Source organism: Brachycentrus maculatus, unplaced genomic scaffold (assembly GCF_059751285.1).
Source record: "Brachycentrus maculatus isolate JH-2025_06_01 unplaced genomic scaffold, ASM5975128v1 h1tg000442l, whole genome shotgun sequence".
Lineage (NCBI taxonomy): Eukaryota > Metazoa > Arthropoda > Insecta > Trichoptera > Brachycentridae > Brachycentrus > Brachycentrus maculatus.
In genome coordinates, this window is record NW_028281190.1 from 627,305 (window position 1) to 639,644 (window position 12,340).

Sequence of the window (12,340 nt, forward strand, 5' to 3'; positions counted from 1 at the left end):
TCTCCGCTTCAGGTACCAGCCCAGGGTAATATTTAATAAATATTAGAGCGAAAAAATTACATAAATTTATTTGACCCCCCCCCACCTAGAATCGAACCTGGGACCTCCAGAGCGGTAGCTAAACACGCTTGCCATTACAACATGGAGGCGGACAGAATCAACATATATAATACATATCAACATATAGATTTTTTTATAATATTTTTTTCCTAAGTATTTAGTTACATATATAATAAATCTACCTGCTTTATTTACAAATATTTTGGCGATAATATACTTATTTGAGTATCGATGCACATGTTAAGAACCAAGCGAATAATTGGACAGTATTCATAATTTTTAATTTAAGTTTTACTTAGTAAATAATAATAATAATAATAAAACCCTTATCCACACCCCAATGGTGCATAGGGCACTGTGTCATATTAACGCAGTGTTATCTTGATCGTATAACACATGAAGGAAAGGTGATCAGCCCTCCGCTTCAGGTACCAGTCCAGGGTAATATTGACTAAATATGACAGTGAAAAAATCACTTATATTTATTTGACCCCCCCTGGGAATCGAACCCGGGACCTCCAGAACGGTAGCCAAGCGTGCTGACCATTACACTACGGAGGCGGATAAAGACTTAGTAAATAATAATAATAATAATAAAACCCTTATCCGCACCCCAACGGTGCATAGGGCACTGTGTCATATAAACGCAGTGTTATCTTGATTGTTTACACATGAAGGAAAGGTGATCAGCCCTCCGCTTCAGGTACCAGTCCAGGGTAATATTGACTAAATATGACAGTGAAAAAATGACTTATATTTATTTTAACCCCCGTGGGAATCGAACCCGGGACCTCCAGAACGGTAGCCGAGCGTGCTGACCATTACACTACGGAGGCGGATAAAGACTTAGTAAATACCACCACCAAATACAATAGTGGTATTTACTAAGTAAAACTTGAATTAAAAATGGGTAGATTTTACCACAAAGTGACTGCCAAATGAATTAATGAGAATATTCATAATTCCTAGACATTACAAATAATATTAGTCAAAGTATTAAATGAACACATATTTATGACTATTCACACTTACGGTGGTATTACGATAAAAAATATTATGTGTTGACTACAAAATGTATATAATTTTAATACATATTACTTATACAGTACAGGCCTGATAATCCGACATAATTGTGACCGCACCTTATTCGGATCAACTGATTGTTCGGATCAGCCAAAATAACCGTGATAACGCGGTTAGAAGCGAAATAATGAGTCTCTTGTGTTATAATAGAGGCAATAGCAGTGGGGTGCACAGTGTTTTTATTCTTTTATTTATTGTTTCGGCATTAACTTTGTGGTACGACATGTTACAATGATTAAAGAAAACACTTGTTTTTTACCACTTGAGTTTTATTATAGACTACATGTTTCAGAAGTTAAACTTACATCATTCAGGCCTGTATAATAACTATTATACAGACCTGAATGATGGAAGTTTAACTTCTGAAACATGTAGTCTATAATAAAACTCAAATGGTAAAAAACAAGTGTTTTCTTTAATCATTGTGTTTTTAATCAGCGTAGGCAGTAGGGTTGGGTAAGGACATTGAAAGCTGTCCCACCGCATGCCCAGATCTGATACAGAAGCATCTAGGCTTCCTGACAGATCTGCTCTTGCTAAGCAATTTTTTTTTTAACTTAGTTGCGAAATTTATTGATAATGTGAAACAATATAAAAAGCCGTCTACTCCTTAAACTTAGGTCCGCCTGGATGGTAAACTACATGTTTTGTGTATAGGATCAAAAAGAGACTGTGGTTTGCTAACGGAGGGACAAAAATTGGTAAAGCCATGAGAGTTTTGTGACACTTCCGCTCACTCCTTTCAAGAACGTCATAAATCAAAAAACTAGATTTTTCAGGAGAACGTTTTTAAAGTTTAAAAATATAATACAATGTATTAATAATAAATATCAAGCCACTTATAAATTTTTACTGTGCAACAGATCTTTTTAGGTAAAACCTGAATTAGTTTTTTCTCCATTTGAAAAATATTTTGTATATTTAAAAAAATTAATTAATAATACCTTTTACCTTTTTTAATTAATAAAAAAATTAATTAAAAATTAATTAATAATAAAATGCAAAAACTACACTTTTTGCCCGGTACCGGGTAAATATTAAGTTAAAAATATGCCTCTTTTGCTGGGATATAGTACATTATCTGGGCATTCCGAAAACATGCACAACTGAAATTCGACAATTTTTTATTTATGACGTTCTTGAAAGGAGTAAGCGACTTGTCCTGGGCAGCCTAGGATGCATTTGTTAGATACCATACATTGAAAAACAATAAAATTATGAAATAGTAACCAACTGTCTTTATTTTTCTTTAAAAAAAAACATTTTAAACACTTATCTATTGATTTTATTGTCAATTGGTTTCTAGCACCCATTTCTAGGTGTTTTTTTTTTCTAAAATCAACTATTTTTGTGCAAATTCTTGCAAATTTATACGCTTGAGTTACTGGTGTGTCATACAAAAAAATATCTCAAGTGCAAAGGGTTAAACTTATCTACACCGTGTAGTCAACAAGTTATCTTCTCATTGCGATACCGCCACCGGGTAATATTACTAATAATGTTCAGTTAATCAGTCGGTCCAAAACAATTGCACATTTAAAAAAAAAACAACATATATTTAATAAATAAAAAAATACATATTTACAAGGAATAAAGGGAATGTCAAACAATTAAAAAATACATAATGTATTTACAATATCAAATTCACCATTCATTATGCGAGTAGGCCACTTGTAAACCATGTTATGTTAAAAAATTTAATTTTTAGAAAATGGCTCCAATTGGTAAAAAATTTAAAATTTAAATGTTCATATTTAACACAACTAACTAACTAACTAACCATCACGCCGCTTCCCCGCAGGGGTAGGCAGAGAGAATCGAACGCCACACCACTCTGTCCTTGCAAACATTCTTCGCCTCTTCCACGTTCATGCATCTCCTCATACATACCCGCCGATTGTTACGACTCCTAACCTGACCACTTTCAAGTATTTGGCATACCTGATCGTGCCATGTTTTTCTCGGTCTTCCTCTGCTTCTTTTCCCACTAACATTCGCCTCATAAATTTGTTTCACCGTTCTTTCCTCACTCATTCGTTCTACATGTCCAAACCATCTCAACACACCTTTCTTAATTTTATCGATAATGCTTATCTCAGCTTTGCATTCCTTCCTTATTTCACTATTCGCACATCTGTCATACATCGTTTTGTCGCACATTCTTCTGAGAGATCGCATTTTGACTGCATTCAGTCTACTTTCATCCTTCGTTTGCCAACTCCATGTTTCGCTTCCATACATTAGAGTTGGAACCAGGACTCCGTTGTGCACTGCCAGTTTAGCTTCCGCTGATAGGTTTTTATTTGCTATAACTGATTTCAGTGCAAAATTTTATATTTAACATAATCTGCCAAAAATCGCTAAGTTAGGAATAAAATGGAATAGAAAAATCAACACTCTTGCAAAACTCGCTATGCCGATCCACAGTTCACATTCTAAAATCTCTTAAAAAAGCTCAAAGCCGGTATAATATTAAATCGGCAGGAGATTTAATATTATACCGGCTGCCCCCATTTGCTAAAAAACTACACTTTTTAACATAACATGGTTTGCAAGTGGACTGACTACACATCGCTCACTCCTTTCAACAACGTCATATATCAAAAAACTTGATTTTTCAGGATATCGTTTTTAAAGTTTAAAAATATAATAAAATGTATTAAAAATAAACATCAAGCCACTTATTGAACTTTTTACTGTGCAAAAGATCTTTTTAGGTAAAACCTGAAGGTTTTTTCTCCATTAGAAAAATATTTAGTATATTTAAAAAAATAATTAAACAATACATTTTCTTCAAAATGCAAAAACAGCACTTTCTGCCCTGTAGCGGATAAATATTAAGTTAAAAATATGCCGCTTTTGCTGGGATACAGTACATTTTTTGGGCATTCCGAAAACATGCACAACTGAAAATTGAAGATTTTTGATTTATGACGTTGTTGAAAGGAGTGAGCAACACGCTAAATAATTATTAAAATGATTTTAAATCAAATTTGTGTACAACGGAAGGGCTGTTTTATTTTATTTCTATTGTGTTTTTCTCATTGGTTGGGTGAAGTTTGGTTTGGTGAGGACAGGCTAGGTTAGGTCATGGAATTTAAAAAAGTCATTTAAAAATTTCATATTATTTTTGACATCTCATCAAAGATGAAAAAGAATATGGAAGTCTGGGCATTTACGAGGGTGACGACTGCCATACGCTGGTTTAACTGATCACCTTACACACGTGTAACATTTACCAATTCTACCCATTATTGACAACCACACTAATCAAATTCTTGGAAGTTCTATATATATATGAACCAATTTTGAAACATTGTTCTTGAATCATTAAAACTTCACTAGAGACATCTATAAATCAAGAAGCTTTTTTATTAAGCAGAAACACTTTTATGAGTATGTGAGATCCTACCAAAAGATGTCTCTAGTGAAGTTCTAATGATTCAAAAACAACGTTTCGAAATTGGTTCATATATATAGAACTTCGAGTAGTGTGGTTGTCAATAATGGGTAGAATTGGCGAATGTTACACGCGTGTAAAGTGATCACTTAAACCAGCCTATGACGGTCTTCAGCCCCGTAAATGCCCAGACTTCCATATTCTTCTTCATCTTTGATGAGATGTCAAAAAATTATATGAAAATAACTCCTATAATTGGAGATAATCCAGATTTTATGAACAAGTATTTGAACACACTCAAAATGTTTCAGGTATAATTCAACAGATACGTTTGTAAGATTTCTTTAGGTTAGGTTGTATTACAGACATGTTTGTGACTGGCACACTTGTCAATCTGGAGATGAGTTTTCAGCACAGCATGGTTGGGTGAAGTTTACGTCGGGTTACGTTAGGTCGTGGAGTTTACACGAAGCTGTACTGATTGTCCACAGCCCTCAGCGGGACTCCGGCGTTGTCCTCATCGTTTGGGCCCCCCGAGTCGTTTGATCTCGCCGCGCTCCACAGGGCTTCCAGATCCGACCTCAGCATTCTGACATCAACTCCGTGCGTCGCACCCAGCTGAAATGTTGAAACGCATGTTATTATTCATCATTCCCAAATATTTTTAGGATAAAATAGTTTTAAACAAAAAATTTCATGAACATAGTACTAGAAATAAGGATAATCTAACACCGCCATTTTTAAAAAAATACCGTCGCAAAATTGTATAATGTATAAGGGTTTGAAAATGTATGATGAGATGCCTGAATGTATGAAGAATGAAAAGAGTCTGAAAGAAGTTAAAAATAAATGTTTTGTTTACTGAAAGATCTTACTTAGAATAGTTTATTGTAGAATCATAACTGAAAATTTTTACAAAATTTTGAGTGTGTCCAAATACTTGTTCACAAAATCTGGATTATCTCCAATTATAGGAGTTGTTTTCATATTATTTTTTTACATCTCATCAAAGATGAAGAAGAATATGAAAGTCTGGACATTTACGAGGCTGACGACCGTCATCGGTTGGTTTAAGTGATCACTTTACACACGTGTAACATTCACCAATTCTACCCATTATTGACAACCACACTACTCAAATTCTTAGAAGTTCTATATATATGAACCAATTTTGAAATGGTTTTCTTGAATCATTAGAACTTTACTAGAGACACCTATTGGTGAGATGAAAAAAAGCTTTTTTACTGAGTAGAAACTCTTTTATTAGTATATGAGATCCGAATCCTGGATTATAATGACTTACATGAGAAACGCCAGAAAATATCTATACATACTAATAAAAGTGTTTCTGCTTAATAAAAAACTTCTTTTCATCTCACCAATAGATCTCATCAAAGATGAAGAAGAACATGGAAGTCTGGACATTTACGAGGCTGACGACCGTCATCGGCTGGTTTAAGTGATCACTTTACACACGTGTAACATTCACCAATTATACCCATTATTGACAACCACACTATTCAATTTCTTGGAGGTTCTATATAAGTATATGAACCAATTTTGAAACATTGTTCTTGAATCACTAGAACTTCACTAGAGACATGTATTGGTGAGATGAAACGAAGCTATTTATTAAGCAGAAACTCTTTTACTAGTATGTGAGGTCCGAATCCTGGATTATGATCACACACATGAGAAACGCCAGAAAATATCATTTTCACTTTAATTATTTTAGCTTATAATTTTTCATGTTATTTTTTTTTAAATTAATAATATGTAAAATAACTCCTGTAATTGGAGATAATCCAGATTTGTGAACAAGTATTTGGACACACTCAAAATGTTGTACACATTTGGTGTTTAATAATGGTGTAGAACTCCATTTTAATTTATATATTGTATATTAACAAATTCCCTCCGTAGTCAGCACGCTCGGCTACCGTTCTGGAGGTCCCAGGTTCGATTCCCAAGGGGGGTAAAATAAATATAAGTGATTTTTTCACTGTCATATTTATTCAATATTACCCTGGACTGGTACCTGAAGCGGAGGGCTGATCACCTTTCCTTCATGTGTAAACGATCAAGATAACACTGCGTTTATATGACGCAGTGCCCTATGCACCATTGGGGTGCGGATAAGGGTTTTATTATTTTATTATTATATTAACAAATTGGGGTCAGGCGGGTTTTTCATTAACTCTGACCCTAATAAGTAAATTAATTAGGGTCGCATATTAGTCACAAGTGGTTACTTGGTTCGTGGTCACAAACCTAATTCCATTCTGTACAATGTCTTTTGGCGTCTCATGCTCCACTAAAAGTAAGCAAATAGAACGCTTATAAGCGTCTCCCGCTCTCTACCTTCAGTATGTTAAGCGTTTCCCGTAAATTAATTAAACAATATCCGCTCCCTAGCTTATGGAGTCCACAAACTGTCTCCAGGCTTTTCTATCGGCTGCCAGCTCCCTTGCATCCTCCCAAGTCAGATCCGCGTCCCGAAGTTCTGACGAGAACTGCCGACGAATTGTCAGCAGTGGTCGTCCTGGGCGGCGCGAACCTGATGCCTTGTAAAAGAGGCAAGCTTGATTAAGGCTCTCAGTAGGCGTGCGGAGTACATGGCCAAACCAACTGAATCGCCTTTTCTTGACGACAGTTGTGACCAAGATTTGCTGCTTCCTACGCCTTATCTCTTCATTCCTCACAAAGTTTGTTTACTTCTCGTAAACAAACAATGTGTTAAAAATTTGTGATAATATTTCGCCTTGTTATAGCATTTTCAAACTAATGTGAAGATTAAATGGACTGTTGGTCCTTACACGGCTATACACTTCTAGGTAATCAAGTAATATAGTTATATCATGTGCAATAATAATATAAAATTTAGTACTAAAATCAGTGTTTGATTTTAATATTTAATATATAAATTTAGCTCCTATATAGCTCACTCCTTTCAAGAACGTCATAAATCAAAAAACTTGATTTTTCAAGAGAACGTTTTTAAAGTTTAAAAATATAATACAATGTATTAAAAATAAATATCAAGCCACTTACTGAACTTTTTTACGGTACAACAGATCTTTTTAGGTAAAACCTGAAGGTTTTTTCTCCATTTGAAAAATATTTAGTATATTTAAAAAAAATAATCAAACAAAACCTTTTCTTCAAAATCCAAAAACAACACTTTCTGCCCTGTGCGGGTAAATATTAAGTTAAAAATATGCCTCTTTTGCTAAGATATAGTACATTTTCTGCGGATTCAGAAAACATGCACAACTGAAAATTGACGATTTTTGATTTATGACGTTGTTGAAAGGAGTGAGCGATATGCTATCCACATCTTATGTCCGCCTCCGTAGTGCAATGGTTAGCGTGTTTGGCTACAAAGCTGGAGGTCCCGGGATCGATTCCCAAAGGGGTCAAAATAAATATGGCTGTTTTACCACTAATATTACCCTGGATTGGTGTCTGTACCGCAGGACTAATTACCTCGCCTTCGTGTATTCAACGATAAAGTTGGAATTGGGTCAATTTGATGCAGTACCCTATGCACATATTGGCTGCGGACAAGGGTCATTAGTAATAATAATACTTATTTAATATTACTGTGGACTGGTACCTAAAGCGCAAGGCTTATCACCTTTGTGTATTTAACAATCAAGATAACACTGCTTCTATACGATGCAGTGCCTTATGGACCATCGGGTGCGGATGAGGGTTTGAAGAAGAAGAAGAATTAGTAGTAATCTCTGATTTAGTTTTTTATTTGTTTTACTAACTGCCCATGTTTTGCTATTTTTCAAAAAGGCTCTCTCTCGCTATCCATTAGCTCCACATGTCCATACCACCTTAAAGAACACTTCTTTATCTTTTCAATTACCTAACAATGCAATCCGCCTCCGTAGTGTAATGGTCAGCACTCTCGGCTACCGTTCTGGAGGTCCCGGGTTCGATTCCCAGGGGGGTAAAATAAATATAAGTGATCTTTTCACTCTAATATTTATTCCATATTACCCTGGACTGGTACCTGAAGCGGAGGACTGATCACCTTCCCTTCATGTGTTAACGACCAAGATAACAATGCGTTTGTATGATGCAGTGCCCTATGCACCATTGGGGTGCGCAGGGTTTGAATAAGGGTTTGAATTAAAAATGAAAAACAATGCAAATTGTTGCCATGCTATAAATGCAAACAGTTTTGTGCATTTTTAAATGGAATTGCATTTTGTTTGAATTTCATTTCATAAGTAGACACTAATGTGCAAATATTTGCATTCGGTAAACCTTGTACAAATGTCAGTCACGATGCCATTTAATATTTAAGTAAATAAAAGATACTATTTATACTTCAGTCGGAACAGCTGTTTTTTTTTCTCCTTCATTAACGGCTGTAGCCAATTTTTACATAATATATTACATATATTGATCAGCCCTCCGCTTCAGGTACCAGTCCATGGTAATATTGAATAAATATTACAGTGAAAAAATCACTTATATTTATTTTACCCCCCCTGGGAATCGAACCCGGGACCTCCAGAACGGTAACCGAGCGTGCTGACCATTACACTACGGAGGCGGACACTGATTGGCGAATGTTACACGTGTGTAAAGTGATCATTTAAACCAGCCTATGACGGTCGTCAGCCCCGTAATGCCCTGACTTCCATATTCTTCTTCATCTTTGATAAGATGTCAAAAAATAATAAAAGTGTCGCCTGAATATAGTTCTACATTCAGGCGTCATCTTGGTTAGAAAAAAAAAATAAAGAAATACGACTTCAAGACTTGTTACCTGTCATAAAAATTACCCCTGAAAAAGCAGAAAAAAAATGAACGAAAAAAGGTTGTAACGGAAGGGTTAAAAAATAAAATAAAATGGATTACTATAAATAATTTATATAAATGGATTTTCATAAATTTTACAATGCTTAAATTACTTATGATTAATCAATTACAATGACGATGGGTGAAAACATAACTTCATTCATGATAATGAATGGAGAAGGAATATAAATAAAGGAATATAAAAAAAGCTGCAAACTAACTGTCTAAAAACATTAAAAGTAAACATTAAAAAAATCTAGTTTAAAAAAATATATGTACAATTTTAAAGCTATGTAAAACCACTAACTTTCGATTTATCAAATGTCATTTTAATGTAGTATTCTATGCATAAGAGGGGATATATATATATATATATATATATCGGTCGGTAGATGGCGTACACAACACGTATTATTTTATCGTCCCGCGAAATCAATAAATAAAAGTTATTTTTACGAGTAAAAACAAAAACAATTACATTAAAATGAACGACAAGACGTCGCGATGTTCTTGTGGAATTGTGGTGAACGAGGTGTTGGCCTTTATCCAGCAGAAAATGGATGTTATGGACGAAGTCAGTTTGTGCCAACTTTGTGAATTCTTCAAGGAAGACGAAATAGATGCCGCAAAGGCAATCTTAATAACCTACGTGCCTGCTGCACAAACCAGAAGAGTGGGCGAAGGTAAGAAGAAACGTAATATCAACGATATTATTAAAATTCTGAGAGAGACAGACCCAGATACTCTGCCCAAATTCGCTGTGCTAAACATCAATAGACTGCCTCCCATCACGTTTGACTATATCGATGTGAGTTCTCTACTTAGAGAGTTAACATATCTTAAGAACGAAATCCATAAGTTAAACATTGAAACGCCAAAGAATTCGGAATCGATCCAATCTCTGAAATGTGAAGTAGCAGAAATTAAACGTCAACATAACGTAAACGACCACCATAATGTAGGTAGGAGACAGCATGAAAAATTCATACCGAACGAAGAGATAACGCCATCTGTGAACAGCGACCCAAAGCCACCAACGCTCTATAGCGAAATAGTTGGAAATGAATTGACAGATGTCACTAAAAACAAAACTCAAAATGTAAATAATATTACTGAATCTTCTAGCCAGTGGACAATCGTTAAAAATGCAAAGAGTAAAAATAACTCCAATAATAACGATAATAAACGCCCAAAATTCAAAAATAAAAACGCCATACGAGGCAGTAATGTCTCGTCTGGGCTTAAGGCAATAGAAAATGTTAAATATTTAGTGGTATCGAGATTAAGTCTAGAAACGAATTGTGAGATGATCATTGACTTTCTGAAAACAAAAGATGTGGACGTTCGTAAATGTGAGGAGTTACAAATAAAATCGGGTGATTATAAGACTTAAAATAGGAGTTCCTGAATCCATGTATAGTACCACACTAAACGGAGATATTTGGCCACAGTACTCTTTTGTCCGACGATTTTTTTATAGCGAAAAAAAAAAACTAATAATTCATCATGAACAATTCCATTAGAATATGTTCCTACAACTGTAAATCAGTACATCGCATAGCACCGGGTATACACGAAATTTGCAACAATGTTGACATTCTTCTCCTACAAGAAACCTGGTTGATGAAGGACGACTTAAACTTCCTGAATAGTATCCACGAGGAGTTTCTGGCCACTGGAACATCAGCAATGAACTCTTCCGAGGAAATAATTCAGGGAAGACCACACGGAGGCGTAGCTATACTGGTAAGGAAGCAAATTGCTAATGTAACTATTATCGAATGTGGTGACGATCGGATGGCGGCAATAACCATACAACATAGCCACGGAGTCACTCTATTGGTAAATGTTTATATGCCAGTATGTTGCAATGAAAACCTGCCTGTCTTTGTGGACATCTTGAGCCGAGTTACAGCTATCGTAGATGAAACTCAAGTGAATGAGTTAATTTGTATGGGAGATTTCAATGCGCCCATACACAGTAGATTCATGGAGGAATTAGATGCTTTTTCTCAGGAAAACGAGTATAGTATCTATGACGTGAAAAAACTCGACATCAGCTCCTTTACGTTCTTCAGTGAGGCGCATAATACTACCTCTTGGTTGGACCATTGTATAATATCCAGTACGCTCGAACAGCGGATCACAAATATCCATATTGACGACAACCAACAGATGTCCGACCATTTTCCACTACACATACAAGTGGAGATGAAGTGTAAATATACATCTAAAAGTAATACTCAAATAAATGAGGAAAAAATTAATTGGAACAAATACAGTCAAATACAACTGAAGAAATACCACGATAAGACAGAGTCGCTCTTTAAGAAAATAATAATTCCTTACGAAGCTTTAACATGTGAACAGTGTATAAACCCACATCATAAATTCATTATTAAAGAATTTTACGAAAGTACGATAAAAGCTATGCGAAATGCCGCACAACTTGCATTTAAAGTGAATGCAGGGGGGCCCAAAAGCGGAAAACAAAATTCAGGAAACATTCCAGGATGGAATGAGCAAGTAAAACAAAGCCATATTAATGCACGAAATGCCTTCAAAGCGTGGCTCATAGAGGGAAAACCGTCTACAGGACCAGTTGCCCAGAGGAGAGCGGAAACGCGAAGTATTTTCAAAACAAATCTACGCACGGTGGTGAAGAATAAAAAACAGATACAAGCCGATATATTGGCAAAGAATATGCTTACTGCTGATTTCAAAATGTTCTGGAAACAAACAAATAAAATGAGATCGTCCAAAGCTACAAGACCCACAGAAATTGATAACATAACGGGTGACGGAAAAATCAGCGAACTATGGAAAGCCCACTTCAGTTCAATGTATGAGAAAACAGGAAGTGCGGAAAATTGTAATATTTACAATAATAATGCTAACAATATGCATCCACTGAGTCCCTGCATTATACAAGTGAAGGAAATCCAGACTGCCATTAGGTCACTGAAATGTAATAAA

At 35.3% G+C, this 12,340-nt stretch overlaps 1 protein-coding gene across 1 annotated transcript in view; it reads right to left on the minus strand.

Annotated features, from left to right (window-relative positions):
* Nucleotides 1–4,577: 4,577 nt before the first annotated feature.
* Nucleotides 4,578–12,340, minus strand: part of Lnk (SH2B adapter-like protein Lnk) — a 31,740-nt gene continuing 23,977 nt past the window's right edge. The window contains exon 5 of the mRNA XM_088271496.1: nt 4,578–5,161. Within this exon, the coding sequence (XP_088127622.1) occupies nt 5,006–5,161 (156 nt within the window). The 3' untranslated portion in view covers nt 4,578–5,005. The remainder of the gene's footprint in view (nt 5,162–12,340) is intronic.